Genomic DNA, 17,460 nt, shown 5'->3' with positions numbered 1-17,460 from the left:
CGAGCACCATCCCTCCATTGCCCTTGATTTTTCTTAACATCATTTAATATATTTCGCAGTCTAACTCTATCACTTTACCCATCCTCTTCTTCATTCGCATTTCTCGTTTTCCCTTCCTTCTTTCCTCGCTATGTGACGCACACGGTGTAATGAATTCAGTGAACAAACATAAGAAATAAAGTAACTTTGGTCGCTAACGTTGACTCTGTTTGCAAAAATATATGATGTGGCCCACAGAGTTTCACCTAACATTTTGACACGTAATCAGGATTTATGAGAAAGCACCGTACACATCCATTTCAATATTACGTCCCTCTAGTAATAATAAAAAATATAAAACCAAAATTTTCATCTATAATCCCTTCATCAAACAAAATCCATTCTTTTCTCGTCCTTTATGTACAACCCCCCACTTTTGCACATCCATTTCCTTTCTTCCACCACTAACATTATTTATCTTTCTAACTCCACACTCGGTAGTGTCTATGGTCACTAACATATCACTTATCCTTCTCATGTTATTTTCCAAAACCATAACATATTCTTCTTTCTCCGCATCCAATGCCCAAACACTCTAATCGTCTGCAGCAAACACCAAATTCTTCCCCTACTTTACCAAATTCAAAGAAATAATCAACCCAGCATGGCTTAATCTTAGACCACGTAACCAACTCATTAAGTTTTCTTAGGATTTTCCTATTCTTAGCATCTTAGACTAATTGATAAAGTTGTACGCTTTGTTTGCTTGGTCTAGGATGTTAGGAATAGGAAGATGTTGAAAAAAGTCACGAGTTGGTCACTTGATCTAAGACTAAGATTAATGGTGGGTGAATTGTTCTTCTAGTTTTGGTGAACTGTGGGAGGAATTCTGGTTTGCTGCAGAGGATGGGGATGTTTGGGTGTTGGATGTGGACAAAGAAAAGTATATATGTTATGATTATGGAAAATAGCATGAGAAGGATTAGTAACATGATAGTGGTTAGGGGCAACACTGGGTGTGGAATTAGAAAGATATATAATGTTGGTGATGGCGGAATGAAAGGGGTGTGCAAAAGTGTGGGTTATGCATAAAGGACGAGAAAAGAATGAATCTTGTTGGATGAAGAGCTTAGAGATGAAAATTTAGGTTTTAGATTTTTTTATTATTACTAGAGCGACGTAATATTAAAATGGATGTGTATGATGCATCGTCATAAATCCTGATTACGTGTCAAAGTGTTAGGTGAAACTCTGTGAACCGTATCAGATTTTTTTTTCAAACAAGGTCATTGTTAGTGACAAAGTTATTTTATTTTCATATTTTAGAGAGGAAAATGAGGCGTTTTGAAATATGAGGTCTAAAACCAAATGTCATCTTGTGTAGACCAAGCCCATATTTATCACACTTCATTGCTGAGTATAGAGTTATAATATTGTTGTTGGTGGAATGAGTGAGTTGTGCGAAAAAAGAGGGCGTGCGCAAAAGGGATTAGGGAAGAATGATTCTTTATGAAGGGCTTATGGAAGAAAACATATGTTTCAATTTTTGTTGCAATCAAGGCCACTTTGCGGGTTGGTGGTGGGTTTTGTTTGCTCAAACTTTTGGCCTATGTACTTTGCCAGCAGCTACTTTGTCTTGGCATCGAGTTTCATCTTTCTTAGTAATAATATTTCTTTCATTTTCAAAAAAAATGATGCTTCAACATAAATTCTGATGATGTCTCAGAGTGTTAGGTGCAATCAATGTAAGTGAAAAAAGTTACCATATTTCTAAGTTTTGGACTTGAAAATGAGGCATTTTGAAATTTTGAAATATTTAAAGCGACCAAAAATACATAAATAATTAATGCATGATTTTAGGACATTTTCTTTTGAACGTGATTTTAGGACATTAATAGTTTAAAATATTGTGATGTAACATGTTACATTTTTTTTGAAAGTGATAACATGTTACATAGTACATACTATCGTGCAAAGTACGAGTGTAGTGTGTATATATTATGGCTATGTTTTTGACATGTTCTTTTAGCTAGCTTATAACTTATTTGACTAGCTTAAAGCTTATTTAACTAGCTTAAAAGCTCTATAAAAGAATTTGGTGAAGGAGCTTATTTCAGTAGCTTAAAGCTTTAAGCTATAAGCTATCTAAGGTATAGCTTATAGCTTAAAACTTATAGCTTATTGAATTTATTGTCATTTTTATCCTTATTATTTTATTAAGATTCCACCATATAGGTATTAATGTTAAAATAAAATAAGTAAAAATTAATATTATATTTTTAAGATGATTTTTTTGGTTCCTTCGGAAAACCTATTTTTAAGATGATAAATAAATTGAGTCAAATTAAAATATTTAAAATTATAATAATTTTAGTATTAATATCATATAGGTATTAATGTGAAAATAAAGTAATTTCAATATAAAAATAATTATACAAGTATGTCCTTTTATGTCATTTTACAATTTCAGCTTATTCAACAACTAGTTTTACCAAATACTTTTGTTACAATTACGTAGTTTTTCAGCTTTCAGCTAACTTATCAACTTTCAGCTATGAGCTAGCTTTTCAACTATCAGCTAGCTTTTCAGCTTTCAGCTAGCTTATCAGCTAAACGTGCCAAACATAGCCTATATATACCGTCGTTAGTTTTTTTTTTTTATAAGCTATACCGTCGTTAGTAATCAGCATTAAAATAGATTTTTCTCCCCTTTTAATGGATAATAATCCTAAACGGTGACCATGGAAATTAGGGGTGTTCATAACCGAACCAATCCAAACAAAACCGACAAACCGATCCAAAAAAACCGAAATCCAATCAAACCGAAAACCGAACGGACTGGAAATTGAAAAAACCGAAATTATTTATTGGATCGGATCGGATTTCGGATTTGATTTCCAAAACCGAACCAATCCAATCCAAACCGAATATTCACAAATATGTATACTTTTAGTTATATATATATCATTCCATTTACACTTACATAGTACATATTTATTGTATATATATTGATTATATCACACATGTATCAAAGTTTAATATATACATGCATCAAAGTAGACAATTATAATCATAATTTTAAAATATGTTGACTATGTTATAATTTATAAATGTTATATTAATGTTATAAATTATGTATCATTGTATTTATCATATATTATATATTTTTAAAATTTATACAACACAATTTGAAAGTATAAAAAAGTGAAACAAAAACCGAACAATCCAATCCAAACCGCTATAGATTGGATCGGATTGGTTCGGATTTGAATTTAGTAAAAAATCCATTGGATGACAAAATCATAAAACCGATGAGATCGGATCGGATGATTTTTCTCATCAAAACCGATCCAATCCAATCCGCGAACACCCCTAATGAAAATATGGGTAATAAATTTTGTTGGTTTTTTAAAGTTTAGCCGAGGCCTTTTTAATTGTTTTCGTCAACAGCTAAGGCCTAAGAGATGCAACTACGGGTAGCAACTGCCAAGTAGGGTTGAACTCATCAAATCAATTTGTTCGGCCCATTTAATTATGAGATGTTGGGTTCGGGTTTTTAATCCATCAACATTCTTAACCCACCCAGAAAAAAAAAACTGCAAATAAATTAAGTGGGTCAGCTGATCCCTCAATTATGTGTGTCTTGTCATAATAATTTTCCTCTCTTAGTTAAGTTGATTAAGTTTCACAGTATTTAATTATAACATCATAATTCACATTTACATCATAATGATCAAGAAATTTAGGCCTGTAGGTAGTTCTTATTTTGCTTTTATTGTTAGCTTCTTATTTTAATGTTTTTGAGTTTTCATTTGATGTTTTTGAATTATGTTATTTGGATTTAGGAAGTTTCTCTGAGATTCTCTTCTCTTGTTTTGATTGATAGATAATCCGTCGGTCTGTGTCCGATTCATTTTAATGAATGAAGCATTTAAAAAAAAAAACTAGGGAAGGCAATGAAGCAAGGTCACAAAGATAAAGAAATAAGTTATTGGGGACTATTACTTCATTTATTTACTTTGGCTTGGTGACAATATATACTTTGATGCTAATTTTATTTGTTTTGGTACACTTGAGAATGGGAATAAGTTATGGATGAGCAGAGGAGGCATGATTGGACGCACGGGTGAGTGTGTCTGAAGGCATCTCATTTCTCAATATTGTCTGCGTGGTCAACAACTCTAGGCAAAGGCAACCCTCATGCATCATCATCATCATCATAACAAACATCGTGCTCCTTTCTTTGCCAAATGCTTCTTCTATCATTGAAGTCAATATATTCCCCCTTCATCACTGCCATCATCAACCCCCCCTTTTTTTTACAAACGTACATCATTGTCTATCATTCATTATTATCATAATCATCATTGTTATTCTTATAATTATATAGTAATAATCATCCCTTTCATAACTCAAGCATATGAATGCGCGGAATTAATGCTTAACTTAATTTTAGAACTTGTTTATGAAAGTCAAAATTATACAAATAACCAGGCCTTACCAGTTACCCTTATCAAAGCTATTTTCTTATAATATCATAATTTTTTTATTGGTTGCACTTGCACTTGTAGTCGTTGTCTTCACATAAAAATAGTTTGTAAATAAACATTAAAGAATGGTCAAACAGCACATAATACAATTATTATCACTCTATCGATCTCATTTTATCTTTTTAATCACGACTTATAATTATTTCAAAATCTCAATCACAACATCTGGAGTCTCTTATAATTTGTCTCTGATGGACCAAGTGCACCGCGTTATTGCAATGTAATGATATTGTTATAACATGCAATCATCCCAAACCATAGCTAGATTTCAAAAAGCATAACATCACAAAAGCTAATGGAACAGGGGAAGATACTGTGCTTAATCTCCATCATTATTACTATCATCAAATAGGTGCAAATATTTTAGGGTAAGTTGTCCCTTACTTTGCCGGCATAGCACAGCATCCCAGGTAGTAGAAGATGAAGATTATGATGGTGAAGCTTATCATCGTGATAATTAATAAAAATATAAAAAAGAGCATGAGAAATGTCCCATGATGATGTTTGAGGAAGGGAACTAGGACCCTTCTATGTGCAGGATTGCATGCCTTGTTGTCTCTTAATTAAATTGATTTGCTACACATCCCGTGATCACATATTGTTTAATAAGTGCGACCTGATAGTACTTATCATGTGTTTTGAACATATAATAGCTACTATGTAGTTGCATGTGATGTATTTTTTACGTGTTTAGCGGCAGTTTTTGACTGTCGCTATAGGGGAAAAGTAAAATAAAGTCCTTAATAGAGTTTTAATTAAAAGTTCCGCAAAATATAAATGTAATTTGTGGCGTCAACATTCACAAAGTGTCGGGTTTTATGAAAAAATGTTAAGGATAAAAATTGTTTAATGCGAGTTTTTTAACTTCCGCAAACTAAACACACAATTTTATGAAAGTGTTTGCAACGTTAATGAATAGTTAGAAAAATATCTTTTAAATACTTAGCATAGTGATCCACCACAAGAAAATGTGCATTTAGAGACTGACAATATGTAGCGGTTCTAATTAAATCGTTGCAAAATATCACGTACTTCAAGTTAATTTCAAATGCGGTTTTGCACACTACATACAAATAGTAGTGCTTTAATATTTAGTTATTATTTAGAGGCGGTTTATGTACACGTCACTTCAAACAGTTAATTTCATGGCAGATTGTTTATTTTGTATTTTTCAATAGAAAAAAATGAAACAAGTTATTGTTGACATAATTTTATATGAAAAAGTATATTCTATGTCCTCCGCTACCCTGTCTCACTCTTAAGTAATAAGTTAATGTTTAGTGTAATCATGAAAAATAATAATTAATTTTATGATCAACATTTTAATGATTAGCAAAAAAAAAAAATACAAGTGTGACTACTCCATGAAGTTTTCCCTCAACGAAAACTTGAAAGTGGAAGGAGTATAAACGAAAGGAAGTTTAAGGCTTTGTTTGGTTGGGTGGAAAGAAAATGGAAGGAAGGAAAACACGGAAATCAATGAATGAATTTGGACTAACTCTTAATCCAAATTCATTTATTGATTTCCGTGTTTTTCTTCCTTCCATTTTCTTTCCACCCAACCAAACAAAGCATAAGTGTTTTGAAGTCTGTGGTATGAGAGACTCTAGAAGTCTCCTTCTAATATAAGGATAAAATAGGAATTTCATAAAGAATTGAAGAAAAAAGGGAACATTAAGGGTTTATTAACATAGAAGTCTCAAAACTAGAGATCTGTCGAGAAGGATATATAACGCGCGCGGGCAAGCTAGTGGCCAAACAAATCCGACTAAAAGGTTTATTGAACAAGTTTTACCCAAAAAGAATTCATGAAGCTTTACGCATCAAACCTTACACATGCAAGTTGAGGTCTCCAATTCTAGCCAAGCTTCTAAGTCCGAAGACCCAATAGCATTGCAGTCAGCCTAAGGGACTTGCTCTTAACCATGTCCTATAAGGCAGCCGCCTGGATGACTTAGAGCATCTCCAATGGAGTCCTTATTTTGGGATCTTAAAATAAGATCTGAATCTTATTAAATCCCACCATTGGAGCTATCATACGTGGCTAAGATCCGTGCCTTAGCTCAGATACTCTCAAATGTGAGATCTTAAATAAAATAATTTTTTTTTCTCTCTCCTTCAATACAAGAACCAAAGTGAAAAATAGGGAGGGAAATAAATAATATAAATATATTGGGTACTGTAGGTCCGGTCAAAAGTAAAATAAGATCTCAACCACTATAGTGAAATGTGCATAGGGACCTTATGAGTGTCTTAAATCCTATGTGGCAATCTGGGCCCACAAAAAGTGAGTTAAATCCCAAAATAAGATCTAACCATTGGAGATGCTCTTAGTGAAAGAACACATCGATCATCCTAGAAAGTGTATGAGTGAGCAGTCATGCAAAGGACGAGATACAACGAGGATAAGCAAGGCAACCTAAAACCTGTAAATACAAGTGTGATTGTTCATTTACTTAACATGTTATTCATTCTAGCATATTTATAAGTTATGGACCGACATAGAAATTCTATCATTACTCTTTTAGTCTCTTACTTGAGCGTCAGAATGTCTTCTGTATTTATTTTCAGGAGAACCAGGAGCTTCCACCACACACGCACAACCAATACAAACAGTGCTTTGCCTCAAATCACATAATTGTAATGCATGTGAGACTAAAAGTGTAATTATATCTTAAATCAAACACATAAATGCTCACGATCTCCTCCTATATATGTTCCACATTACAACCCATGAATATGGTAAAGAGATCGATGCAGACGTTTGGCTAATGAGTTATGATGGTAACTGGATGGTTATGTTATGCAGACATTTCCCATGACCAGTGTCCAGTGCAACCCTAGCAGGGAAGAAGGACTCTCTCTCTCTCTCTGTATTGAATGTTATAGGATCATCCAAATCCAAAAGTGCAGCAGCACCAGCACCTTATTCGCTTATTCCTCGATCTCTCACATCGATCTGACGGACCCAACCCATCATTATATGCTCACGTGATTTCCTTATCCCATCCTACTGTCATGTTTATTTGCTGAACCTCAGGATCCTCTAGCTACTTGCACTTTTTTCCCTAGTAATTAATGTGATTTTTTTTTACCTTTGCTTGCTTGAATCAAATGAAGAAGACAAATTAATAACTAGACTGCGCATAGTCTATAATAGTGTCCACCCCACACCAACAGAGATAATTAATGGTGTTCCTTTAATTTCAATTTAGTAACACATTTTTATATACTCTGATAGTCTACCAAAAAAAATATACCCTGGTTAGTATAACTCTCTTGAAAGTCTCATCTCCAAACCTTAATAATCAAGCATGCATATGCTCATGTGGATTAACAATTAATGAACCCAATCAATATAATAATTTCATGCTTCTTCAATTGTTAATAATATTAAAAAAGATGTTTTGAAAATAATTTACTTTTGAAAAGTAATCTCTTACAAATTCCTCAGCGTATCCCATGCATGATTGAGGAATGTCGATAGAGAATGTGTGATTGATGGTTTTGATGGCTTGAACGGTGACTTGCTGACTTTTAGAAAATTTTATTCGAGTCGGAAACATTTATTTATAATATAACTACCACTAAAAGCAAACATTATTTAATATATAAAACTTGAAGCCAAAATCTTACTTAAAAGAATCATGTACCGCTCAAATTAATCATCACTTCTTTATTCCTTGGCTAACTGGGTTTTGCTCCTACATTCCATTAACAATTATTACATGATGGATGGATGGTCGCTTTATGGCATGGTTCGTTTTTCTGAAAGGGGCCGGAGGGGTCCTACCCAATAATTCACACATCTCTCTTCTCTGCGCAGCTTATCATTAAAGCCTGCATGACTTCAATTATTGCAATGATCCCAAAAGCATGACATATCTCACCTCTTCACTTCTTCTACATCCCTATATTTTCACCCTATGTTTAGTAACTAGTTTAATACTACTATAAATTGAATAAATTCAAACCACAATTGTGGATTCAAACTTTAAATCATAGTTAATGTTTTTCATCTCTCCCACTTAAAAGTATTGTGCGCGAATTAAACCTAGGAATAATTTCAACGCGAATAATGTTATTTTAATATCTCATTTCCACCTTTAGGCAAATGAAAAGAGAGAAAAATTAGTAATATGATTTATGATGTGACATGAAATATTAAGAAAGATAAGATGAAAATATGTGGAAATGAGATGTGGAAAAGAAAGTGAAGTGTGTATGTATCATTACTCATTCTAACGCACTTTATTTGTGTTGACAACAAACTCCCTATATTGCAAAAGGACTTGAATCACCCACCATCTATCTCCTTGAAATTTTAATTTGGGTTATGATTTATACACACTTTCATTATCAAATATAATTATGTTTTATGATTTGATGTGATCATGTTAAAACTAAGTGTGTGTTTGGAAAACTTCTGCAGATCCACGTTTGGCCCCGATCCACGTTTGCAGAAGCAAGAAATAGTTGCTTTTGAATTTCTGGATCCACGTTTGACCTCTCCAGATTTGAAACCAAACACACACTAACTGTGTCTAATGAACCATATTCTTTTATGTACTAAAATTAATTTAACAGAAAAACTATTTTTACCTTATGAACCAAATTTCTTTTTATAAAAACTAATATTTTTATGTATAGGATTTAGTATGAATTTTTTTCACTTTCTAGTTAAATAATACAAACACACACATGTTTTTTTCGAAAGCCATCCCACGCGTGTGGACCACTTTCTGAGCCCATATCCCATCTTGTTTTGTGGACTCTACTCATTGGATACCCATTGATCTGATAAATATTACTACATAATTATATATCTTATCTTTGTCCTCCACCGTGGTTTGGGGCTCCTGACTCTACAAATTAAAGACACAAAAGAACCTTTGCTTCGCTTCCCATGATTTTGCTTACCTAAACTAACGCAAACCAAATTTCAAAGGCAAACCTTTCTAGGAATAGTACAATGTTTGTCGCATTGTCTTGCCTAATAAAGCATTATAATAATACTAGTGTGGTCAAATTCAAATCTCCTGCTAATCATACTACAACCCATCTTTTTCCCTCCCTAATGTCACGCTTGTTAAATTTTGTAATAACATTATTATATAATTTTTACATATAACATGCATGTTTTAGTAGCTAGATTTAGTAGTGGTCTTGGCAGGAAGCTAGCTACAGAGTCATATCATTTCATTTCAACAATTGGCCGTTAGGGTTTAGAGGTCTAATCTACTTTTTTTAACTTGGAAACTGCAAACCCCAAGAAAGTGAAAATCAAATTCAGAAGGAAAACAGCCAAACATGTACAGTTTCAGCATGACAAAAATCACTCTCCTCGCTCAAAGTGAACGGATAGCTAGATCATGATTTGACTATATCACTGAATTAACCAAACTACGAATTAGAATTCATTGATAATTTATATTTTATGGAAAAACAACAATTTCACATAAACAAAAAAACTTAATTTAATCTAATTATATTATTCAAAAACAACTTGACCATATTTTGATGCATCGATCGATCATGCTTCATGCATGACGAGAATGGCAATGATGATGAGTATCATAAGGAAAGAGAGGTGAGGAGCAATTAATATATACTCTCTTGTCGTGAATCAGACAAGAGGAGCAGGTCATTTTCTCCTTTGTCATCATGACTTTGTTTGGTGGAACCTCATAAATTGGTGTAATAACCGCGCATATGCATTAATTATTAATTATGCTACAACCGGAGCCTCCCTTTCCTTCCTTTAACTGAGTTTTGAATTTTTTATCCTTTTCTTATATCAGTACGGCAGTATACTTCATTTGAGATAATTATGTTTAAAGGGGAGAATATCCAGCTCGATCGTTGTAGAGTTAACTTTCTTAGTAAAAAATATTCATTCATAAAACTCAAATTTAAAACCTTATTTAAAGAAAATCAAATATGTATTTATGAGTTATAAATTTTGATCGAATAAAGTTTCTCTATACCGATTTTTTCTTCATATAAAGGTTGATTAAATGTATCTCTTGTTGAAATTCAAAAAAAAAATGTATCTCTTGTTGGAAATTTTGATAATTATGGTTGTGAAGTAACAAATTCAACCTTAATTTGTTTAGGGTTCAATATATTTCTAGTCCCTAACATGGTCCTTGGAAAAAAAAATTCTTTTTGGGACAAAAACTATTGACGAAATGTAATGTTGGGGGCCAATAACGTTATTTCTGAAGCTCAGGAGCTCTAATTGCACATTCACGTTAAGTAGGGGACCAAAAGTGCAATTAAGATAAATATCAATTCTATTTAGCTCGTTAATTAATTTTTATAGTCGTTTTGACAGTTGTTTGCTCATCCTAGCTACCATAAGAGAATCACTCTTGAGAGATTAAATAAGGATATCTTACAATTTAAGTCTCTACATTTCCATCTTGTCAATATAAGTCCATACATGTAGAGAAATAAGGGGCTTTTTTTAGTCTAGTGCGCTAACATCTATTAAAAAATGCGTGAATCGGCAAACAAAAGGTGGCATAGACGTTTGACACATCATCGGTTATGCCCTAGTCACATCTTACATGAAATTTAGTCATACGTGGAATTAAAACCTAATTTTTTAATATTGTTCATAGGCTGAAATCACCAATACGTGTATCTGTCACACACAACCATCACCTTCGTCAACGGAGTACCATTACATTAGAATAAGGGGCAGGTGAGGGGAGAGGAAGAAGAAAAGAAAGAGGCGTCGATGAGGAGAGGGAAAGAGGAAGAGACGAGCTTGGCAAGTTTCTCGTGGAGGAAAAATGCACAAATCCCATCAAATTGTTTTCTATGAGGATGGTTGATGCATTGATTCCATTATCTAACACTTTATTCATTTCTACGTCAACCTTTCTCACCTTCCTTTGATTCCTTTAATGTGGATGACAAGGTTGGGAAATACTCCTTTGCTTCGTAGGGTTCTTTAATGGTTAATCGGTCAAAATTCCAAACCACCATGACCACACCGTAATGATTGCATCACCTTTCTCTCCAAAGCCTACCCATAAAGTCGGAATCGCCGCTAGATCCCCAATGGATCTAACCATTCATCCAATCATGTTATTGATCAAACCATTCAGAGCCGGTGCGATAGAAACATAAGAAGAAGAAGATGTCATTGATCAGATTGATAAATCAGCGAAGTTGGGAGAAAGCGGAGGGTGGGCAAACTTTATTTTCGGGCCAGCTAGATTAAAATGTCATTTCATGTAGATAGGACTGATGATGTGTGAAACAACTATGTTACCCTCACTAGCTGACTCGCGTTTTTTGTTAAGGATATTGATAGTTAATAGTATAGACCAAAACTACCTTATTTCTTTAGACTTAAGAACTTAAAAACCAACCAAATGAAAATGCAGGACCCAAAATCTAATAACTCTTATAGTAGGGACTAAAAGTACAATTGAGCATATTTTAAAACACCTATTTTTTGTCAATAAAACATGGTAATAGAGTAACATTGGTCACTCACGTTGACTCTGTTTGCAAAAAATATGATACGGCTCACAGAGTTTGACCTAACACTTTAACACGTAATTAGGATTTATGAAAAAACATCATACATGTTCATTTTCATCTTATATGACTCTAGTTACAATAAAAAACATAAAACCTAAATTTTCATCTCTAAGCCCTTCATCCAACAAGATATTTTTTTCCGTCATCTTTTTATGCACATCTCGCTCACTTCTGCACAACTCACTCCTTACACCACCACCAACATTATTTCTCTTTCTAACTCCTCAATAGTGCCTCTAATCACTATCATATCACTTATCCTTCTCATGTTATTTCCCAAAACACATTCTTCTTTCTCCACATTTCATGCCCAAACACTCCCCTCATTTGTCAAAACCACCAAATTCCTTCCCTTCTTTACCAAATTTAGTGAAATATTTGACCCAACATGGCTTTAGTCTCACACTAGATAACCAGCTCATGACTTTTCTCAGCATTAGCCTCTGCCTAACATCTTAGACCAAGCAAGCAAATCATATGAATTTATCAATTGGTTTAAGATGCTGGAAACTCATATGATTTGCTTCCTTGGTGTAAGATGTTAGGCAGAGGCTAATGCTGAGAAAAGTCATGAGTTGGTCACTTGGTCTAAGACTAAAGTCATGGTGGGTAAATTATTTCACTGAATTTAATAAAGCAGAGGAGGAATTTGGTGGTTGCGACAAATGAGGGGTGTGTTTGAGCATGAAATGTTGAGAAAGAAGAATATGTTATGGTTCTGGGAAATAACATGAGAAGTATAAGTGATATAATAGTGACTAAAACCACTACTAAGTGTGGAGTTAGAAAGAGAAATAGTGTTGGTGGTGGTGGAAGGAGTGGGTTGTGCAGAAGTGAGGGTGTTGTGCATAAAAGATGAGGAAAAAAAGATCTTGTAGGATAAAGGGCTTAGAGATGAAAATTTAGGTTTTAGATTTTTTATTGTAACTAAAGTCACATAAGATGAAAATAAACATGTATGATGTTTCGTCATAAATCCTGATTGCGTGTAAAAGTGTCAGTGAAACTATGCGGGCCATGTTAGATTTTTTGCAAACAGGGTCAACATGAGTGAACAAAGTTACCATATTTTCTGTGTTTATCCACTGAATTTATGGCATCACATGCTTCAAAAAACGAGGAAAAAAGAAAGGGAATAAGAGAGAGAGAGGAATAGATTGAATGAAGTTGAGAAGGAAGCAAGGGCGATGGTGCTCTCACATCGACAATGAAGGAGTGACTTGATGGTCTTGGTGTTTTAGGGAGATTTTATGGCAGCTTAGTGATGGATCTACACTCTGATTGGTGTAGGTACAACAATTTGAGGCTAAGGAGAGGTTGGTCTCGAATTTAGGCATATGATATGTGGTGGAGTGCGGGAGTCTGGTGCAATGGTTGTTGGTTTGCTTGTGGTGTGGAGAGTGGTGGTGTTGGTTTGGGTATAGGGGGTGGAAACTTCGCGTATTTGAGCAGATATATAATGGCATCACAATGGATGAGAGGGCTAATTCATACAACATATCACTCGTTATATATAGATACTAAAAAATCCACATATATTCCTCATATTAATACACTTGGAACTAAATTTATTTATAACATTAATACTAATTACCATTCAGTTATTCAGTCAAAGAAAATAAATAATTTTCTTTTTTTTAATATCTAAATTTCTGTCCATAATATTATAAAATATAACTAATCAATAATAATACTTGATTATTTTAAAAAAATTATCAAATTGTGATTAATAACATAATTAAATTAATATTAATCTTAATTTCAATATATAAAAATTGAATTTTTTATAATTATTTTTAAATACAAATATTATAAACTACTAACTAATATTGTTATTAATGTACAGGTCAAGTCAATTTTACTTATTATTTCTATTCTTATTATTGTTATTTAATTTTTTATGTTGTGATTAATAATTAAAATAATATTAATTTGTAATATGAGAAATTGAAATTTTTACCAATTATTAATTAATATAATTAATAATATAAATTTTTTAATAACCGGTTAATATTTTTATTAATGTGAGTAAATTTGAATTTGAATTATTATTATCATTAATAATTTTAATATTTTTTCTCAAATGGTGATTAATAATTTAAATTTAATTTAATTAATGATTGTTTTTATTTCTAAATAGGAATTTTTATAATTTGTAATTAATTTTTCAGAACATACAATTAGTACTTAATATAATGAGGAGGAGAGGAGGATGAATCAACGAAGCTGGTAGAAAGGGGAGGGTGGGAAAACTTTATTTTCGGGCCAGGTAGATTAAATTATCATGTCATGTAGGTAAGACCGATGACGTGTCAAACAACTGCGTAAGTTACCCTCGGACTCACGTTTTTTTGTTAAGGGTATTGATAGTTAATAGTATAGATCAAAACCACCTTATTTCTTAAGAACTTAAAAACCAACCAATCACAATGCAAGGACCAAAATCTAGTGACTCTTATTGTAGGGACTAAAATCATATTTAAGCTAAATGAATATGTAAAATGTGGGAAAGAGAAGGTAAGGGAAGGCATGAAATGCAACAGTTGCATATTAAATTAGATTCACGTGCGTTTGTCAAACAGGATTTGTCGGTCAATCTTTACTCCCTCCACTGAGAGGCAAAGAGCAGAAGAAGAAATAAAAAGAGCATATATAGTTGTAGGTATCAATGTTGTAGGGTGAAAGGGCTTTTGCATTTTTTGCAGCAAATCTGCTCTCTGGTCTGTCCCTTCGTGACTTTCCTTTGGCTCCCCATTAAAAAAAAAAAGACCTACCTACCTACCAATTAGCATCAAACACAGTTTTATATTATTACATAGTCTTTGCTTTCAAACTCTATAGCACTCTACACACACCTTGCTTCGCAATTGGAGCTAGCTTCTCTCATAAAACCTTCATCTTCCTTCCCTTGGAATACAATAATAATTTCATCTTTTCAAGTTCAACGATATGGAGCTTGCTTTGAGCTTGGGCGACGCACGGAAATCGTTCTCTTTGCTTGAAAATCTCACAAAATCATCCAACAAAGACGCTCTAGGATTCTCCATACCACAAGAAGAAACTGGAAAATCTTCAGAAGAGAAAAGGGGTTCCTCAGATCCACCCGTTCAGCTAGATCTTCTTCCTTCAACACCGGTTCTTCGACCCCACCCACCTTCTTCACACATTCGAATTCCATGGCTCACCGATGCACGTATACACCCCAACTTTCTCTCCTAGCTCCTCTCTATTCACTATTTTCCAATTATTTCTCATTCGTTAATTTGTGTTTGATTGAGCATCACTTCTCACTTACAAGCTGCAATGTGTAGGTTATGGGATTTTGTTGCTTTAAATTGTGTGCACACGTCTTAATTAGAAGTTTAACTAGAGATTTTGTTACGATAGTTTTATAAACGAAAGAGAAACTGAGAAACTATCACCTTTAAGCTAATTTTCTATGCAGAGTTATCTTAATTCTAAATTTTAAAATGGTATCAGAATCTATTTTATATATATCTATTTGTTGAAGACTTCCAATATATATGAGTCACTTCACAGTTCACATCACAAATGTCTAATAATCCTATAAATTTCGCGCTACAGATGTTAGAAGTAAAATTCTCATACAATTGATTCTTGAGTAAGAATTAATTTTGGGAAAAATCTGCTTAGCAAATGAAAAACATGCACAAAGTAATGTTTATTCACCATTTAATTAGGCCTAGTTTAGAGCTTATATACACACAAGTTTTATGATTTACATATATACCTTCTATTTATCTAGTTTATACAACTTGTTCATGGCAGTGGGTATTGAACGGGTCACACCGGAAGTACCGGCAAGGGTGTTGAATAATGTGAACCGGTTACCGTTGCTGCCGGCGGTGGAGGTCGACACTGATGACGGTGCTGCGATTTCATCTCCAAACAGTGCGGTTTCATCTTTTCAGATGGATTTTCTTCTCATAAACAGTAATGCAGATGCAGCCATGAACAAAAGGGATTATCATGAGTTTGAGAGTGCAGACAGAGGTAGCGACGACGATGAAAACGGCTCAACTCGGAAGAAACTCAGACTCACTAAGCAACAATCAGCTTACCTGGAAGAGAGCTTCAAAGAACACACCACTCTCAACCCCGTAATAACTCAGCAATTTTCTCTCTCTTTTCCTAATTTTTTTTTTAATAAAATGCTTGTTGTTTTTATTTCTTATTGATAGGATCTTTTGTTTTTTGTTACTGAAAAATATGCAGAAGCAGAAACTTGCTCTTGCCAAACAGTTAAATCTACGTCCTCGCCAAGTTGAAGTTTGGTTTCAGAACAGAAGGGCAAGGTATGGAGAATAACACTGTGGTCCTTCACCTTATCTATCTTAAAAATTTAATGCATGTGAACTAATATTAATATAAAATCTTTGTACTATATACATCACACTTACCTCATTTGGTTATTCATCTCATTTTCATTAAATTTCTCTTCTTATCTGCATTCTAATAAGATGAGATTGGATTTGATGATTTTCCCTTCAAAACCGATTCAATCTAAACTGCGAACACTCATATTTATTGGGTTTTTAATTTATTGAAAAATAATTGCAGGACAAAGTTGAAGCAGACGGAGGTGGATTGTGAGTACTTAAAGAGATGTTGTGAGACTCTAACAGAAGAGAACAGGAGGTTGCAGAAGGAGCTACAAGAGCTGAGGGCTTTGAAATCTTGTCAACCATTCTACATGCAGCTTCCAGCTACCACCCTCACCATGTGTCCCTCTTGTGAAAGAGTCGCCACCAACACCACCACCGGAGCCGCCAACAACAACCAAACAACTTCCCCCACCGCCACAGCCAACAACAACAATAACAATAATAACGGTTCTCAAATCCCTGCCGCTTTGTCTCTTGGCAAGCCTAAAATGTCACCATTTCCAAATGGTCAAGCCTCATGATATGATTGTCCATTTTTTTCGTCTTTTACACGTGCAATCAATGACAAATATATCAAAGAGAACAAAAGAAGAACACCTTTCACCCCTTATTTTTTCCCCTTTTAGGTGTATAGTTTTCTTTTTCTTAAATTTTGACCAGATCGATTTGTCTTCTTTTATTCGTTTTGTTTTGATTGTTATAGCCTCTCTGTAATTCGTTGGAACAATGATCCTTTTTGTTGTTGAGATCGCTGAGGAAGTACCAATTAAAGATTTTCTCCATGACAAAACGTGAAATGAAACGCTAGCTATAGCTTGTTCTATATATTTTTGAACGTGCTGGGTTATCATTTTGCATACTTTATATATGATTACATTACATCGCTGTGGTTATAATTTTTCCTTCAAATTGGAATGATATTGTTGGAGCAAAATGCTATAGGACATGTGTTTTTTAATGAAATT

General features: G+C 33.6%; 1 protein-coding gene across 1 annotated transcript; it reads left to right on the top strand.

Moving 5' to 3' along the window:
- The first annotated feature begins 14,752 nt into the window (after nt 1-14,752).
- Nucleotides 14,753-17,354, top strand: LOC130742553 (homeobox-leucine zipper protein HOX11). Its single transcript, XM_057594650.1, has 4 exons — nt 14,753-15,282; nt 15,879-16,210; nt 16,326-16,405; nt 16,671-17,354. The coding sequence occupies exons 1-4, from the start codon at nt 15,039-15,041 to the stop codon at nt 17,014-17,016; spliced, it is 1,002 nt and encodes a 333-aa protein (XP_057450633.1). The 5' UTR covers nt 14,753-15,038; the 3' UTR covers nt 17,017-17,354.
- Nucleotides 17,355-17,460: the final 106 nt, after the last annotated feature.

Source organism: Lotus japonicus, chromosome 1 (genome assembly GCF_012489685.1).
Source record: "Lotus japonicus ecotype B-129 chromosome 1, LjGifu_v1.2".
NCBI classification, from domain to species: domain Eukaryota; kingdom Viridiplantae; phylum Streptophyta; class Magnoliopsida; order Fabales; family Fabaceae; genus Lotus; species Lotus japonicus.
This window is presented reverse-complemented; position numbering and strand designations above follow the sequence as displayed.

What these genes read in the sequence shown, in the direction of transcription:
- LOC130742553 (XM_057594650.1), top strand. Translation starts at nt 15,039, where the DNA reads ATGGAGCTTGCTTTGAGCTTGGGCGACGCACGGAAATCGTTCTCTTTG. An exon ending in TCCATGGCTCACCGATGCAC is followed by an intron (nt 15,283 to 15,878) that starts GTATACACCCCA and finishes TGTTCATGGCAG; the next exon opens with TGGGTATTGAACGGGTCACA. An exon ending in AACACACCACTCTCAACCCC is followed by an intron (nt 16,211 to 16,325) that starts GTAATAACTCAG and finishes AAAAATATGCAG; the next exon opens with AAGCAGAAACTTGCTCTTGC.